At 48.9% G+C, this 17537-nt stretch overlaps 1 protein-coding gene across 3 annotated transcripts in view; it reads right to left on the reverse strand.

The window, feature by feature from the left end:
• The window catches only part of DENND1B (DENN domain containing 1B), a 139035-nt gene that overhangs the window by 77243 nt on the left and 44255 nt on the right, over nucleotides 1-17537 (reverse strand). For all 3 annotated transcript variants that reach the window (XM_037070463.1, XM_037070462.1, XM_037070461.1), the window contains 4 exons: nucleotides 10693-10742; nucleotides 8691-8810; nucleotides 3322-3391; nucleotides 1477-1557 (listed from right to left, as the gene is read on the reverse strand). In XM_037070463.1, the coding sequence (XP_036926358.1) occupies nucleotides 1477-1557; nucleotides 3322-3391; nucleotides 8691-8810; nucleotides 10693-10742 (321 nt within the window). The remainder of the gene's footprint in view (nucleotides 1-1476; nucleotides 1558-3321; nucleotides 3392-8690; nucleotides 8811-10692; nucleotides 10743-17537) is intronic.

Below are 17537 nucleotides of genomic sequence, written 5' to 3' on the forward strand. Positions count from 1 at the left end.
AAGGGTAAGTGTTTCAATATCCAATATTTTTGAAGCGTATTTTTATAAAACACTTATTTAGTCCCAAAACAATACATAATCCTCCAATTTCAAGAGAGAACACACTTTAACTTCTCATTGACACTCTACATGCCTCGACTATCTCAGCACCCACACCCCTTCAGCCCTTCACCAAGGCGCTACAACCACCTCCTACATCCCAGGCTGTCGAAGGAGGACACCGACTCGGAGGAGATTCAGGGCTTTTCTTCCTTCTCCATGACACTTTCCTTGGCCTTTCCACGTCGTCCCCACGAACCTCACCCTTGCACCGTCTGGCTTCGCTCACCGACAGAGGGGAGTTGCCCTTCACTGCTCTGCCCTCCGAACCTTTAGGGCAAGCAGCCCCGGGCCTCTGTGCACGCTGCCCTCCACACAGACCCACGGTGCCTACGACCGTCCCTGCAGAGAGCGCTCCAATCTGGGTTCCAAACTCCACCCCGCCCTTAGCTCTCCAGCCCCCAGTCTCCACCAAGTGGCTCCTCTGTGGCCGAAGGCAAGAGAAAAGGGTGCGGATACAATGGGGCAGAGATCACGGGGGAGGAGGAAAAAAACCACTCGAGGCTGTTAGGACAAGAAAAGGAGTCCCGCACGCGGGAACTGAGCTCTCTCTGGCCGAGGACGCCTGGACCACCAAGAGGCTTCGCTAGCAGAGGAAGGGGACACGTGCAGGAGTGTGAAGTCATCCAGGGAGGGGGCGGAGCGGACGTGACCAGGGCAGGGAACCCATTCAGGAGGAAACGTGAGACAGAAAAAGGAAAAGGTGGACTGAGGCTCAGAAGTGGGTGGTGGAGGAAGCCCGGCCGGAAGCTGGGACAAACCGCAGAGAAAATGAGGAGCTTTCGTTTCTGGGGGGAACGTGGTAAAAGCTTCCACAGTAAATGGTCTACCCCCCCAGGCTTCCTGTCTCGGGGAAACTTCAGTCGCATTTCCAGTGTTTGGTGATTATACTAGAATAAGCACTTAAGGAGAAACTTTTCACCGAAAATTCCTATGATACCATCAGTAATGTGTTGCAGGCTCTATTTCCGATTCTCAGCATGTACTTCTTTCACTGTGTAAGGAGCATTCTGAATGATTTTGGGGGGGGGGGGGGTGGCGCTTGTGGGTGTGTGTGTGTGTCTATTTCCTCATGAGGGACGGACTGTGCCTGGAAATCAGTGTTCCTCACAATCGGTATGTTCTTGCAGACGTGGTTACTTATAGCGAATAATAAAACACCTGTGAATTAAGAACTACCAAACTGCACGTCCAACAGAGCGCGTTATGATAGTTGAAGCATGTCCCAAAGTTTCAATGGCATCAGCTAGTGGGGTCCGTTCTGGGGGCGGAGTCTTCCTGGGGACAGGGGAGCCTTGGAGTGTCTCGGAGGTGCAGGTGTTCTTAAAGGAGAAACATCTGAGACTCCAGGAAACCAACGACTGGCCGCATACTTACCACACTCAAATTCACAGGGCTGTGTGCCTTCGGTACTGGGTGGTCATAGAGCGCTCTGAGAGTTGCATTCAAATCATTTTCCTACCGTAAAAAAAAAAGTAAACGTTATAAATAAAATGTATGTGAGGCAAGTACAATTAAAACTACTTAGTAGAGCTATGCACTGTCCTTCTCATTCTGAACTGGCTTTACATAACTGCCTTCCATGGGAATGTTTTACACACCTAAAATCAAAATATTTCAATGTAAAAACATGGAAAAGATATGCATATCTCTTACCCAGAAAGAATAATGGCAATATTTATATTTAATATAACTATGCATTTGGTAAAATTAAATCACTATAAAATATACAGTTATCTATAGAAAAAAATTATTTAAATCATTAGATCCAAGAACTATGGAATTGTATAAAAATAAGAATACAACTCTTTATCAGATGACATGAAAGCTTCCATTTCCCATTTTAATTTTAAAGTCTCAAACCTACTCTTTAGGGAATAAGCATAATTTAAATAAGACTCTTATTCTAACATCCGATACAGAGGCTATCCGAAATATTTTCTTTCCAAGCAGCTACTGGCCACCACCTGACCCACAAAAGAGGAGGGGGATTAAGTAAGCCACGTACCACATCTGCTTCCCGGGAGTTCATTAATAACAACACACCTAGATGTGCACACAAGACACCTTTCTGAATTACACACACAAATCCAGGAAAGTAATATCTGATTCTATGGGGCTTGGACATGAGACGCACGACTTCTCACAAGTCCTCTCACAACTCCACTACCCGAACTATCCAGGTCTCTACAAATGCCTGCAAAAGTATGTGTCCAGATCTGCCTATTTAAAATTCTCTTGACAATGACCTCAAAAGAAGATGACAAAGACTTCATCTCTTTACCATTTCAACAGTGAAATATACCACAGAATATTCTGGATGATATCAATACTCAGTACCCCCAAAGTTCCCATGGCTGCATGAGTTCTGGAAAAGTCTTAGGTTTTAAAAATGGCCTGTACTTGCCCGCTGTCGGCTGGGTAAGGATAATATGAAATATCTAAATATCAGTGGCACCGGAACAACATCAGAATTAAAGGCTCACCGGCGGTCACAGAAATAATGCTGTGAACTCCCAGCTTCCCTGTGACAAAGGGTACAATGGCAGCCTTCTCGTTCCACGCCACGGAAAACCACGGCTGGGCGGGTGCACAATGGCGCCACCACCGGAAATGACACTTTTTGACAGTTTTAAAAAAAAAAAATTAAATGTGGGATCGCCGTATTTCTCAGCAATTCTGAGTACACTGTCAACAGACCTGACTGCAGGGACTCAAACAGGTATTTGCACACCCATGTGCATCGCAGCGCTGTTCACAACAGCCCCCAAACGGACGCAGCCCACGTGTTCACTACGATGAACAGAGAAGCGAGACACGGTGCAACCCCCCGTGGGCTGCTATTCAGTATTTGGGGGCAAGAGTGGGGACACCTGCGGAGGACACGACAGACCTTGAAAACATGCTCAGTGAAGTGAGCCCGTCACAGAAGGGCGGGCCTAGATGATTCCGCTTCTAGAAGGGACGTTGGCACATATATAAACCACAAGGGCTGTCACCAGGGACTGGGGGGCGGGGGTATGGGACGTCACCGTTTAATGGGGACAGAGTTGCAGTTTGGGAAGACGAGATAGTTCGAGAGAGGATACGGTCGATGGCTGCAGAACACCATGAGCGTGCTTAATGACACAGAACTGTACAGTCAGAAAGGGTTTAAAACAGTTGGTTTATGTGGTGTATATTTGGCCTCAGTTAAAAAAAGGGGGGGGGGTCACAGCTTACCTGTTCCTTAGCCAAGTAGTCTGCCAGAGTATTCAAAAGTTTGTAATACACTTCAAACCACGGCAGGTAACTGTAAAGAAAAGAAAAAACCCTTAAAAGTGTTCACATTTTACTGAACGTCAAAAAACATTAAATGCACACTGTTTCCAGCAGTTTGAGCCCGGAGGTGACAAGAGTGACCCTCTGCCCCCTTCCCTGTTACAGTGACGCCTTCATGTCGTCTGGTTGCAGTTCGCACAGCCTATTTTTAAAAGCACAAATATTGTGAGTAGCTTTTAAATATCAAAAACAAACACTGTCATTTACACTTTGTTTTTGCGGAAAGGCAGACACCGGTGCAGGCGTGGAAGGAACTGTGTGCAACGCAGACCACACACACACACACACACACACACACACACACACACAGGAGACGAGAACGTCACAAGTCGTCACCGATGTCCCTGCGAGCTGAAGGAAGAACAAGATGCTACTGAGCAAAGTGAAATGTAAAAAAGAAGTGAAAAATCACTAGACAACAAAAAACAGATCTTAAACTTCAAAATATAAAAGGCGAAAAAAAATTAAAATCAATACGAAGCTTGGCAATGAAAGCAAGAATACCTCCTAGGAACTAGAAAAAAGAGGCCAACAGGTGGACCACAGGAGAGTAAATATTCAAAGATTAGGGCTTCGATCTCCACTGTCATGTAGTTGACTAATAATTTGAAAAAGAAAGAAAAGAGTGCGCCCTACACGGTCACGTGCACCTGACTCAAGTCACGGAAAACCTGGGGTCATCTTGGTTCTTCTAGACCGAATACCTCAAACACTCCTTCGAATGTTCTGGTTTCCTCACCTTTACCTACTTTTCACGGCTTACCCTCCCCTCTGGACTTCCTTTCACACTGTGAAGATGAACCGAAGCCCAATTTTTCACCAAGAAGCTGACTGATACAGGGCAGTGTGTTTAACCTGTAAGGTCATGTCCCTGCTTCTGAAGATGAAATGATTTTAATGAATACACAATTAATATTTGGATGTCCAAACACCGAAAACTACTTAGTTTTCAAAATGTAACGGTTGCTGTTTGAGCTGGGGATTTTGGTTTTTACAGAACCTGCAATCCAGCCAACATCTCTCTGTTGTGATTTGCTGAGAGGCACAGTGGGGCACCCGCTCTCGTGTGTCCTCAGCAGTGCCGCCTGGCGCCCGGCGGGCACCCCCACGGGAAGGACCCGAGCTGAAGTGCAAACCGCGGGTCTGTGAGAAGGCGCAATGGCTCTCGGTGACAGCCAGCTCCTGTTGAGGAGCATGTGTCATTCTTGGTCTTTTTTTTAAAATAAGATTTTATTTATTTATTTATTTATCTTTAGAGGGGAAGGAGAGAGGGAGAGAAACATCCATGTATGGTTGCCTCTCGTGCATCCCCGGCTGGGAACTGGTGCAACCCAGGCATGTGGCCTGACTGGGAATCGAACCGCAATCCTCTGGTTCGCAGGCCCGTGCTCAATCCACTGAGCCACACCAGCCAGGGCCTCGTTCTCGGTCTTTAACACAGACATCACTTCTGCAGAAGTGGAGCCACTCTGCAACCCAGTCATCTTCCTCACAGTGTCAAGGGCGCAAGGACACCCTCTCCCGCACACAGACAGCGGCGCGGGGGGGGGGGGGGGGGGGGGGAACTTGCGGGGGCAAACGGGNGGGGGGGGGGGGGGGGGGGGGGGGGGGGTGAACTGGCGGCTGCAGACTGTCTAGCCCTCGGGCGTGTTTTGCTTGGTCCCCTCACCCCTGTGGTCATTTAAGTTGCCGACTTCTGAATCTGAGATAATTCACTTAAAAATCTGGATTTTTTAAAATCCAAGAGAATTGACCCTACTGGTCACACATTTTTCCCTTTGCAAGAAATGCGTGATGGCTTCTGTCTTTGAATGTGGCACACTCTCCCCAGCTTCCCGGGGCCGGGACACCTACCCTGCTTGCCTCATTCGAGTCCCCTACCTGGTCCCTGTAGGTAATTGAACTCCTGACCCCTGATACGGAGCAACTACTCAACAGAAGTCTTGCTCACGTTTTATAGGACAAAAAAGAACTGGTCTTCAGTACACAGACCAGACAACAATGCAAATACCTTAAAAATTGTTCATTACAAACTTTGAAGACAAAAGTGTGTGACCCAAATAACAGACATACATATACACACACGCATATAATATAAATACAATAAATCAGATAAGCTCACCTTACTCAGGTAAGAAATACTATTCTGCTTTCATTTTTGTGGGGTTTTAGATAATTTTAAAAATATATACATATATGTTCACCACAAGTCATTTTTCAGTAATGGATAAGCACTTAGGCTGATTATCAGTTAGTTAAAATATTTTTTCACTAGATTTTAGTCACAAAGAGTCAAAAATCTGTCTCTTATAACCAACCACAAAAATTCTAGAAACTTTGTTAAAAATGTCCTCAGAGTATTATATTAACTGAGTAAGATATTTTACTTAAGTTTTTCTAAAACAGAAAAATGTGATTTCTTTAATGGGGAGTTAACTGTGGCTCTCACAGTCTTATAAGCATATATAAATATAAAACAAATACATCAGGACCACTTGTCTTAAAAGGCAGGCAATTCTTCAAAGGTTAGTTAGAAGATTCTGTCTTGAACTTTTTGTAGAGACGGAAGGCAAGGGGCCACTGCACAGGGACAAGCACAGGCCCGTCTGCGGCAGGGGGAAGCCCCCCACCCCGCACTGGGGCCCCGCTGTGGAGCTGATAAAAGGTTTACATTGCAAAGCCAACGGTTAAACAAAGGAGAGGAAATGTCTCCTGTCGAGTCAGGTAGCCACACAGAGAGCGGCTGAGCGGCCAGCAGGAGCCTCACCCAGGTAATCAAAAAAACCAAGGAAGCTGCCTTTCCGTAGCAGGCCGGCGAATGTCTAGAGGCTGTTTTTCTGCCTGGAAAATTGACACAAAATGTGTAAAATTGAAACATTCTGTTTCTAGGGGATTTGCCCAAAGGAAGAGTGTGAAGGCTTAAAGTGTGGTCGGAGTTAGAGGGGGGGGGCGCGGGGCGGGGGCGAGGGGGGGGCACTACAAAGGCCCCAGCCGTCAATCTGCCGCCCTTGTTAGAGAAGTTCGTTTTGGGCCCTCGGCGACAATTTTATGTTCATCGGATCAGGAAAAAAGTTGCTGCTTGCACTTTGGCCAGCATACGAAAGCAATTCTAAGTACAAATAACGGTAAGATTTAAACCAGTATATGTCGAGGATATCTTTGAGACCACGTTAAACTGGGACAGCCGTGTTCAGGGACAGAGTCAAGGACACAACAGGGGCTGAAAATGAAACGTCGATGTTCAGACTGAGAAAACTAAAATCCCAATGTTTCCTCTAAGGAGTGGAACAAGACACAGAAATCAAATATATCTACTTTCAAGTCCCCACACATAACAACATGAAATCCAGGAGGAAAAACACAACCCCCTTTTTTTCCCCCCACAGAATCAAGCGCCAGTTTTCCGGCTTGGAACGCTAGGGTACATTTAAGTTACTTTTAAGTCTCACGAGTACCACCCAGGAATGGGGACTGTGGGTGCAAAGCATTTTGTGTGGATTGTCTAGCTTGGAACTAGAGGGAATAGAACACTGTGCACGAGTGTGTGTGCATGGGTGTGCATGGGTGTGCATGGGGAGGGAGGGGAGACGGAAGTGGGTTTACACTGGAGAGTCTGGGTGTGAGTTCATTGTCCTCATCCCGAAACTTCTCTGTACATCTAGTTGTTTTCATTGAAAAGATGTGCCCTGGCTGGTGTAGCTCAGTGGATTGAGCTCAGGCCTGTGAACCAGAGGATCGCGGTTCGATTCCCAGTCAGGGCACATGCCTGGGTTGCAGGCTGGTTCCCTGCAGGCCAACTCCCAGCAGGGGACACATGAAAGGCAACATACATTGATGTTTCTCTCCCTCTTCTCCTCTAAAGATAAATAAAATCTTTAAAAAGAAAAGAAAAGATGTGAAAAATAAAATCTTTAAAAAGAAAAGAAAAGATGTGAAAACTAAGAGAAAAATGAGGAAGCACGTAGAGCCTCGGCCTCGGCCCTGCTCTGAGGGCAACCCTGGGTAGGCAGGGGGCGTGAGGGTCCACACCCCTTCCCACCCCAGCCTTTGAACTCTCACCCTGAAAAACAACCGTGCAGAGGACTCTTCCCACCCTCCTCCACCAGCCACTCCCGGCCGACGGGCTCCCAATGGGGAGGATCCACCCCGTCTGAAGCATGACACTCTCGGGGATAAAACCTGCGTTTTCAGTACCATGGTTACCCCAACAGGAAAGTTGTGGCCGAGGGAGGCATGGGGGCTCATCCACATTCTGTTACTTCCAAGACAGTCAAACATTCCCTCTGAACAGAGATCAAAAGGACGTCCCCCACTCCAGCAAACGTTCTGCGGACCTCAGCACTACACCAAAGTTCTCTTTGCAACGTTTTAGTTATTAAATGTCATTTATTTTTCTATAAGCACTGCCGTAGAATCTGGCCTGGCCAATATCCAAATTACAAGCGTGGCACACAGTCCTACTTTTATGGGATATGTTACAGAGTTTGGAGTCCTGATTCATCAGGACTTGTTGGGGGACAGCTAAGCTTTGGGGTCCTTCCTCCTCAACAGGAGGCCACTCCTCCCGTTGGCGACTCCAGCGCTAGGTGTGCCAGCGGGAACCGCACGCCCCTCGGTCCAGCCACTCAGAGCCCGGAGGCGAGTGAGGGCTCACACGCAGACTCTGGATGCGACCCAGACCCACGGCTGCCGCCAGCTTCCTGCTGCTCTCGGGAAGGTCGTCTATTTCGCTAAATATTCCCATTCGGGAAAAGGAATTAAGAGACAAGAATTTTATGTAAAATTTCACTAAAATGTACAAGGTTAGAAACAGCTTCTAAAATTTTGAGCACACGGCGTTCGGCCAAATACAACGCCTCTAGCCACCCCTCCCGGAGTCTGCAGTCTGCAACCTCTGCCTCAAAGCAGCGAGTCGCTTCCCGAAATCCAAGTTCAGGGTCAGTGATAGAAATGAACTCACTAATGTAAGACTTCTGCTGTCTGTTGAATGCAAAAATGCAAATTTTTTCAGGAGTAAACGCCCCCCAAAATGAATCTTTAAAAAAGCCACCTTTCAAGAAAAACTCGACTGTTACTGATAAATCTTTAAAGCTAATGGATGCTAAATACAGAAAGTAAATAAAATGATCTTACAACTTATTTGGATTTAGCAAAAAACAAACGTGAAAAAGTTCAGTGTGTTGACAAGCATCCCCAGCCTCCCAAAGCACAAGAGAAAGACGGGTTAGGCCCTGCGCGTCGACGTTCTGCCCCCAGCGCCCGACACTCACCTGAGGATGCACAAGCAAGTCCTGCCCCCGGAGGTGAGTCTGCAGAACCCGAACCTCTGCTTACTCTCCACGTCCGTCAGCACGAAGGTAAAGTGCTGTCCAACTTGATTTTGAGACACTCTAGAATGCAACAGTGTTTGAAAATGAAGAATTGCGTGAGAGTTTTCATAAAGCAAGTCAAAAGCAAGAACGCGTTTATACATAGCATTGGTTTGTCCTCTCTAATCAGTTGGTTCTTATAAGTAGAACTTTGTTCTCCAAATCAAAATGAGCGTCAAAGGTGTGAACTTGAACTAAACCATGAGTCAAATATCAAAATAAGTTACCACCTTATAGGCCAAGCAATCCGGCCAACATTTCATCATTAAGTTTTCCTGTGCCTAAAGTACTTATAAATATTCCCAATTCTGTAAAAAACAATTCCACTGTGGAACTGAGAAACTGGGCGTGATGACGGAAGCGCCGGTTCCGGCCCCCTTCCCGATCTTCTCAGACGGCTGAGAGGGCCCACCACGCGGTTTGGGGACCAAGTGCGGCCACCAGATGACTCCTACCCCTTCTGTCGACATTCTCCCCCCTTGAAGTGCCATGCAGAGGACCACGGGCCTCTTGTGGTGGCCCCTTCTACAGCCACCTCTCGGAGGAGAACGAATTTCCCAGTACCATAGAGGAACACAGTCTCTGCAACAAGCTTACTACCAAGACTGTCACCATGCTGAACTAAGTGTCTCCCTAGCATAGTCGCTGACAGGCTGATAGATGCGAGGTGAATCATTGTGCAGGAAATAGGTTATAATTTAAAACACGTAAGGACACTGCCTGTTACTGACTACCATACTTCCCGTTAAGTGAAACAGCCATCAGGGAACATCTGCTCCCTTTCCCGTACATAAAATACGCGTGCTAACTAAATGCTGGTTCCGAAACAGCCACAGGAATTATGTAAAGGACTGAGTGACCACTAGCGGGCCAACAATGCCCGTTGTTTTCAATTGCGAGGAAATACTGGACAGTAACGAGTACACTTCTAAATGGACGGTCGTTAAGGACGTTCACAAACCTCAGGAAGAGCCTCTGGTATGGCCGGTGCCCCCAGCACCCAAGGCTCCCAGCACCCTCCCCCAGCTCCTCCGCGTCCTTTACCTCATCTCTACTACGAATTTGAAAACTGTGACCTTGGCAGGGACGACAGATGCCCCCGAAGAAGGTAAAACAAGGCAGTCGCCCCCAAAACACTTTCTGGGGGCCATCAGCCCATCACTCCACACAGCATCGCTAATCCTGTAATGGTCTAGGTTTTTTACTAATCTTTAGCAAACGATTCCCCTAAACATGTATTTTCGTGTAGGATCCCCTCCTGCCATGTTCTTTAAAACACTGATAACAGGGTGTGGGGATCCCATGAAAAACGAATGATCCATCATGATGGCAAAGGGCTGGGCGCTCTGCGAAGTCCCACTGCACACAGGGAGCGCTCCGCCCTCGGGCACTTTCTCAGTAAGACACGACCATGACCAGGCGCTCAGCGAGGCCGGGGAGAGTCCCCTGCCGCCGCCCTGTGTCTCTACAGCTGTTCTTGGGAGACAGCGCGTCGTCAGGTTTACAGCATCGCACAGCCGGTCTCTCCAACCGGGGTGGAGGGAGACGGGAGCCAGCGTGCACACAGCTCATCTCACAAGGCCCGGTTCTCGGGCTCCAACCAAGGACACAGCCCCACGCTCCTCTCCACAAGTGCGTGGCCGCGGCCCATGCCCCTGAAGCACAGAAGGAAGACACGGAACCTTAGGGCGTGCTAACCGGCCACAGGGGAGAAAACAAAAGATGCGAGGGTCTCCAACTCCTCCGCATTCCCCATATTATTGCGTTGGGAACCTCGGGCCTTTTTTTGTTGCTGCTGCTGACAATAAGGAGAAAGGGCACTTCAGCTCGTTTAAAAACAGGCAGCAGTTGCTCAGCCGTCACTGAGATGGACAAAGTGACTTCAATGATGACTCGGCCGTACCTTTCGACGTCAAAGGGGAAACAGAACTTGGGTACACTCCGGAGCACTTCCTGGAAGGCAAATTTAGAAAAAGAAAAGCTTTAGAGTATTTGCAAAGATGCACTTACAACCCTTTTTGGGATATTTTCTAGGGGATAAAGGGGGGGCGGGGTGTAGTTTCTTAAGGAAACCAGCCCAGGCCCTAGACTGAAATAATTGATCGTGAAAAAGGAATGAACCGCAGGCCTCGGCAGATTGCAGGGACAATGCCAGCTGCCCCAGGGGGGAGGGGCCTGGCCTGAAGGGTATTAACGCCCTTCACCTCCCCGCTGGGGTCCCCTCCACAAGGCCATATGGATTTTACAAGAAGCGCCGCACCATATGGGGAAGCTACTGGTCCCACAGACTAGCCACAGGGACTTCTGACAGATCCTGGCTCCGAAATAGAAATGTTGTTTCAATTAAAATGCAGGCGGAGCGAAGGGGCCAAGGCTCGCGGCAGAATGAATCACCGAGAGGCACAACAACCGGACGTGCCCCGCAGGAAAACGGTGTAGAAAAAGGCTCCGTGGCTGAGGAAGCACGCTTAGCGCTTCAGCTCTTGGTAAACTCGGTGACAGGAACGCCGAGTTAGATCTCAAACAAAACCCTGCAATGTACATCTACAGATAGGCCTTTAAATTGAAAGCAATGCAGCTTCTATTCTGTGCACTTTCATTTAAAAATTGCCCAATGTCAAAATCAATGTTTCCGTTAAGCACAGAAAATAACCTTATTGATTTTGAAACCCGCAGGGATTTTACAGTCATTCTACAATAATTTTCAACGCTTTTAGAAATCATACACATATTCACAGTTATAACAACATGCAAATTATTGTCAGCCATTTGGCCGAAAATAGGAAAAGATCTATTTTGTTCTATATGAAAAACAACTTAAGATTAGCTCTGATCCTTAAATTAAGCCTTAGAATTGCAGTTAACATCACACAAGTTCAAAGCCAGGTAATTTTACAAGACAAGTGGAGACTTATGAGCCTTTTATTCCTGTTAAAAAGAAATTAGTGCCAATACCTTAAGGCCGCAGTCACCCCCTCTCCCCCTAAAAATACCTTGCCCATTAACTCTTTACCGAGAAAACCTACACCCAGCAAAATCACCAACACAAAATACCTAACCCTACAGAGAAACACAGGAGTGAGTGTTTTAAAGTGGAGTTTCGAACCCAGACTGCAGTGAGGCTGCCACTGAAGTCAAAACGCCGCAGCATCCCAACGCTGATGCCTCAGAAGCGCCCAGAGCCCTGCGCCCCTGAAGCAGGAGAGGAGGGCCCGGTGGGAAAGCGCCCTCGTCTTCAGGGCTGGGCGCCTCGCCTGCTTGGGCCCACGGACCTCGAAACCTACGGCCCCATAGGCGGAAGGACTGTGTCACCACTGACAATATTTTGCTAAGTGGAATGAGAGGAGCGGCTACACCTGAAACCACTGAAAGTCCGGAAACTGGGAATGCTTCAGTGCACGCGAGGACGCTCCGGGCGCCACGGCCAGGCCATCCGCGGACGTGCGGCACCCACGAACGCGGTCTGGCGAGCGCCCGCAAGGCGCTCGCACCGTCTCCGTGAGGGCAGATACTGGCTGGAAAGTTCATTGTCTGCTGTCCAACACCCGAAAGCACTGATCTGTCTCACATCCATCCTAAGCCTCAAATTACGAAGGCCTCCCCTTAGAGGCTCCATCTCTCACACACGTCTCCCCCACCCCCCGCCCCCTCCCACAAGCAGCACACACGCACACGCTCTGCAAAAGCCTCCACTCGCTTCCCAACTGGCAGACGCGCCCCTCAGGGGCAAGTCTTTAAACCTCCGCACTCTTTAAAATTCAGCCAGCCAGCAGGTCCGCAGCCTCGTGTATAAACAGCGTAGACAAAAAAGTCCCCTCGCAGCTTATGCCGGCGACAAAGCAGCTCAGCGGCCCACAGCTCCCCCCGCCACCCCCACCCCCACAGTGGGGGCCCGGTTTACACAGAGCAGTAGGTGGGAGCCCGCCCTCGCTCCCAGGGCTCTGCGTGCCTCCTTAATTACAGGTGCTGTTCAAGCTGGAGGCGAAAAAAGAGGGGGAGAGAGAGAAGGTGGGGGGGGGAGAGCGAGGGGAAGAGAGAGGAGTAAGATACGTGCAATTAGTTCTGGAAGACCCTCACAGCAATAATGTTGTTTGAAAGCTGGCCCATGTTTTACTCTCTCTCTCTCTCTCTCTCACACACACACACACACACACACACACACACCCAGGCTGACGTCCATAGATTATGTAAAGGTGTGCGACAATGTCCTTCCACCGTTATTTTTCCCTGGGTTTCTACAGGCTTCGGCTCCCACAGAATGCCTCGTTTTCCCAGGCAAGAAACATGCTTTGGGTTTTCAAAATCTTCTTAATTTGCTAAGTATTTTATTGGTTTACAGGAAGCACACATTGACAAACGTGTCAGATGTTAAGAATAACCGAGGGGAAGAAATAGGGCCTAAATGATGAACAGCAAAGCTGCAGGTGCAGCCCCGTACCTACCTGCGTACCCCCTAAAACAACACATCCCCCACCAGGAAAATGCCTGAAAAGAGGGTGAGTCAAAACCTCATGCTGCTTCTCCGGCCCCACCTCCGTGTCGGTACGGACACGGATTGCGATCAGTTGATCTCGTGAGAGAAAGGACAGTAAACTGCTAGTGTTGTTGTGGGGTGTGAAACCTTTGACACCACGAGGTCACCATTCAGCATTATAAACTAACCAACTACCAGGGCAGCAAGCTAAAATACGTAACGCTTACTTCCTAATTCCAGTTCAAGGACAACAAAGGTCCTGAAACTTCCCCACGGAAAACCGAAGCTGAAGTGAGAGGTGTACCAGCACGGCTCGTCCTGCATCTCAGGGGCTCTGCCGCTGCCCTGCGCTGGAAGCCCTGCCGTTCTCCGAGGCCCCCCACGTCCCACGCCCTCCTCTGCGCCTCCCGCAGTGCGTGCCCCTGCCCGGCAGGCTCCTGACATCCACGGGGTCAACTCCAGCCAGCACATCTCTTGGTCTTCCGGTCCCGACGTGTCTGTGAACGCCAGGATTACACATCTAACTACTTTCTGTTACCAGATCCTGAACGTTCCCCAGACACGCAGAATGGACAACACTGACAGGACCCTTTCCATCTCTGTCCTTATCACTTAGAAAGGCAACACCCTCTGCCCAGACACCCAAGCCAGAAGCATGGCGGCTGTCTGCGCCCCTCCCTTGTGATCGGTCATCTACCCCATGCAATCCATCATCCACCAAATCCTGTTACTCCGATTCCGCAGCTAGCTTGCTCCAGAGGTGCTCAGTGGGTGGGCAGAACGGATTGGGAGGAAGATGGCAGAAAGAATCAATTGGGAGGGGTGTTAAAAACACACCTGAGCCCTGGCTGGTGTGGCTCAGTGGACTGAGTGCTGGCCTGTGAACCAGAGGGTGTCCGGTTCAATCCCCAGTCAGGGCACATGCCTGGGTTGTGGGCCAGGTCCCCAGTAGGGGGTGCTCAAGAGGCAACCACACACCGATGTTTCTCTCCCTTTTTTTCTCCCACTCTTCACTTCTCTCTAAAAACAAATACAAACGGTACGCAGTCTGCATGCACTGGGGAGCCTTCAGGGCCCTGCCGCTCCAGCTCGGCTGGAGAGGCACCTGTAACCAAGGAGCAAGGCAGACCATGTCAGGTCAGGGGGCTTAACGAGTGCAAGGAGCAGTTCTCTCAGGACAAGAAGGGACAAGGCAGATTGCTCAGGGACCAGTGACCCTGACACCCGGCTCGGGGACTCGGGTCTCCGCCCCTCTGTTCTGCCTCTGAGTTGGTGGCTGTGTCCTCAGCTCCCTCTCCTCCTGGTCACAAAAGGAGCCACCAGACTTGGACACAGCACATGAAGTCGCCGCCCTGTCTGGTCAAACCAGCATCTCTCTGTGTGGGTCTCTCTCCCTTTCCAGGACCCCCCCTCCCTTTCCAGGACCCCCCCCCCACCCCCGCCGACATTCCCATTCTGTCCAATTAGCCAGAAGAAGGTCAAAGCCACCCCGAACTCATCGCAGGCGAGGAGAGGGCTGCCTGTGCTCAGCTCAGCCTGCGTCTGAGGAAGTCGCCGGCCAGCCCACTCGCTCTCCGCCACCGTGACACGTAGGGGGCCTGAGTGGCGTGTCCATGTTTTCTTTCTGAAAGCTCCTCACAGAAACTTAACCAGCTATGAATTAAATTTACACCGAAGTTCTCCAGAGAAATATCCCGCAATAGTGTACGGACAGTTTTGAAATACCCATTTAATTCATCTGAATAACACTTTGGAATCATTTCGTAACAAGGAGGGATACTTGTCCATTTTAATACCATTCACAAAGGGCATAGGTTTTTAAAAAATGGTTACTTAGTTTTGGATATCATCTCCCCAAATAACTGAGAATTCATTAATGCGAGGCCTTCAATCTACTTGGGCTTTACAGGGAGAAATAATGACCTTCATTTCTCTCACGGGGAGCCACTGGGTTGTGGGCAGGCTCCCCAGGAGGTGAGAGACCCCCGCAAACCCGCAGGGGCGCGGCCAGGCGGGTGGAGCGTGGTTAACTCAGGGTGCACTGTAGTAAAAGTGGGAATCGCGCCAGTGTGGCAAACCGTACCTGGAGCCTCTTTAAACATCATCTTCTCGTGTTTCTTAAGAAGCTTGTTAAACTCAGAGAATATATTTCCAACTTACAACCAGAGAATAACTGCCAGAAAACCTGAGCCCACTGCGGCATCTCTGTCTTCATTTCTACTCTTATGTAATATAGCTGCCTGAAATAAATTTCTCTTCCGTACTTCCTCCTTCAATTAGGAAAACAACCGCCAGACCACGAATTCCGACCCTAAAACTGTTCAGACTGTTAACTCTTCCCAAGTTGTTGCTCTCTATTAAAGTTAAACATGAGCCTTTACGGTTGAAAGATTTAATTAATGCCATGGAGCTGAAGTGCTGTGCTATGGACACACCAAGGTCAAGGGCGTGGGCGCGTGCGCATCGGTCTCAGACCCCTGCCGTCCACCAGCCATCGCTGCAGTTACACGAAATGCCAGTGGGAAAACCTGGGTCCACCAGGGCGGGATGATGTCACAAAAACAGTGTGTTTACGGTTAGATGATTTGCTTGGCAAATAAAAGCCGTCATGCATTTTCCTCATTAACTTCAGACCAAGGAGAGCATTTAAAATGGACGGGGGTGTCCAGGATGGAGGTCCAGGATGACACGGACTCATCTGCTCTCAGACACACCGAGTCACATCCACACCTGAAACGGCTCCCTCCGAACACGAGCCGAGTGCCCCGCACGGCGCAAGATTACATACAACTGATACCACTGAAACACAAAGCAAAATCATAAGAGGCTACTAGGAGCAATTAATACTCAACAAAGTGGACAGCATAGAAAAAAAGAGACAAGTTCCTGGGAACACACAATCCTCCGAGACTGAATCATTAAAAAAGAGAATATGTGAACAGACCAATTACCCATAAGGAGATTGAATCAGTAATAAAAAAAACTCCCAAGTACAAGTCCTAGAACAGATGGCTTTGCTGGTGAATTCTACCAAACAGTCAAACACTTAACACGCACCTTTCCCAAATTCTTCCAGAAAAAGGAAGAATAGGAAACACTCTCAAACTCATTTCATGAGGCCAGCATGCCCCTAATACCAAAACCAGACAAGGACACCACAAAAAGAAAATCACCAGCCAGGGCCCCTGGTAAACATAGATGCAAAAATCCTCAGCAACACGTTTACACACTGGATTCAGTAATACACTCAAAGGATCATACACCACGATCGAGTGGGACGTATTCCAGGGACGCAAGGATGGTTCAACATCCACGAATCCATCGTTCTATTTTATTATGATAGAACTCAGCACGGTGGGAGTCTGGGGCGGTGGGCGTGGGTGGAGGGCCTGGGGAGTAACCAGGGATCGGAAGGAGGGAACTTTCTGGAGAGAAAGAGTATGGATCTTTTTTTTAAATATTTTATGTCTTTTTTTTTTTTAGAGAGAGAGGAAGGGAAGGATAAAGAGAGGAAGAGAAACATCAATGTGTGGTTGTCTCTCACTTGGCCTCCACTGGGGACCTGGCCTGCAACCCAGGCATGTGCCCTGACTGGGAATCGAACTGCGACCCTTTGGTTCACAGCCCGCGCTCAATCCACTGAGCCACACCAGCCATGGCAAGAGTATGGGTTGCAGCCCTGGCTGGTGTAGCTCAGTGGATTGAGCACGGACGGGCCTGCGAACCACACAATCGCGGTTCAATTCCCACTCAGGGCACATGCCTGGGTTGCAGGCCAGTTCCCAGCAGGGGACTCATGAGAAGCAACCATACATTGATGTTTCTCTCCTCCTCTCCTTCCCTTCCCCTCTAAAGATAAATAAATAAAATCTTAAAAAAAAAAAAGAGTATGGGTGGCACAGGTATATGCACCTGTCAGAACTCCGTTCATTGGGCACTTGCAACCTGCATTGCACCGTGTGCAAATTACCAGTCAAAAACAAGTTAATAAGTAAGCATCTCAGTTTGGATAATCATTCATGGTCACTGCTAAGAGAAATAAGGAAGCTCTGCAGGGTTTCAAGCAAGGGAGGGGATGACTGGGCCCAGATTTTAGACAGCTCACTCTGCTCCATGGAGTGCTCTATGGAGTGTATGGAGCATGGACCCTGAAAGGGTTGGACTGAAGGCCGGGAAGTCAGGCGGGATTTGCAGTCACCGAGGGGGTGGTGGCGGCCCAGAGTTAGACAGAGACAGCTGCATAGGAATGCACAGGAGGGCTCAGAACTAAGATA

The sequence above is a fragment of the Sturnira hondurensis genome, unplaced genomic scaffold, assembly GCF_014824575.4.
Source record: "Sturnira hondurensis isolate 20B ecotype Veracruz unplaced genomic scaffold, ASM1482457v3 Scaffold0018805, whole genome shotgun sequence".
NCBI classification, from domain to species: Eukaryota; Metazoa; Chordata; class Mammalia; order Chiroptera; family Phyllostomidae; genus Sturnira; species Sturnira hondurensis.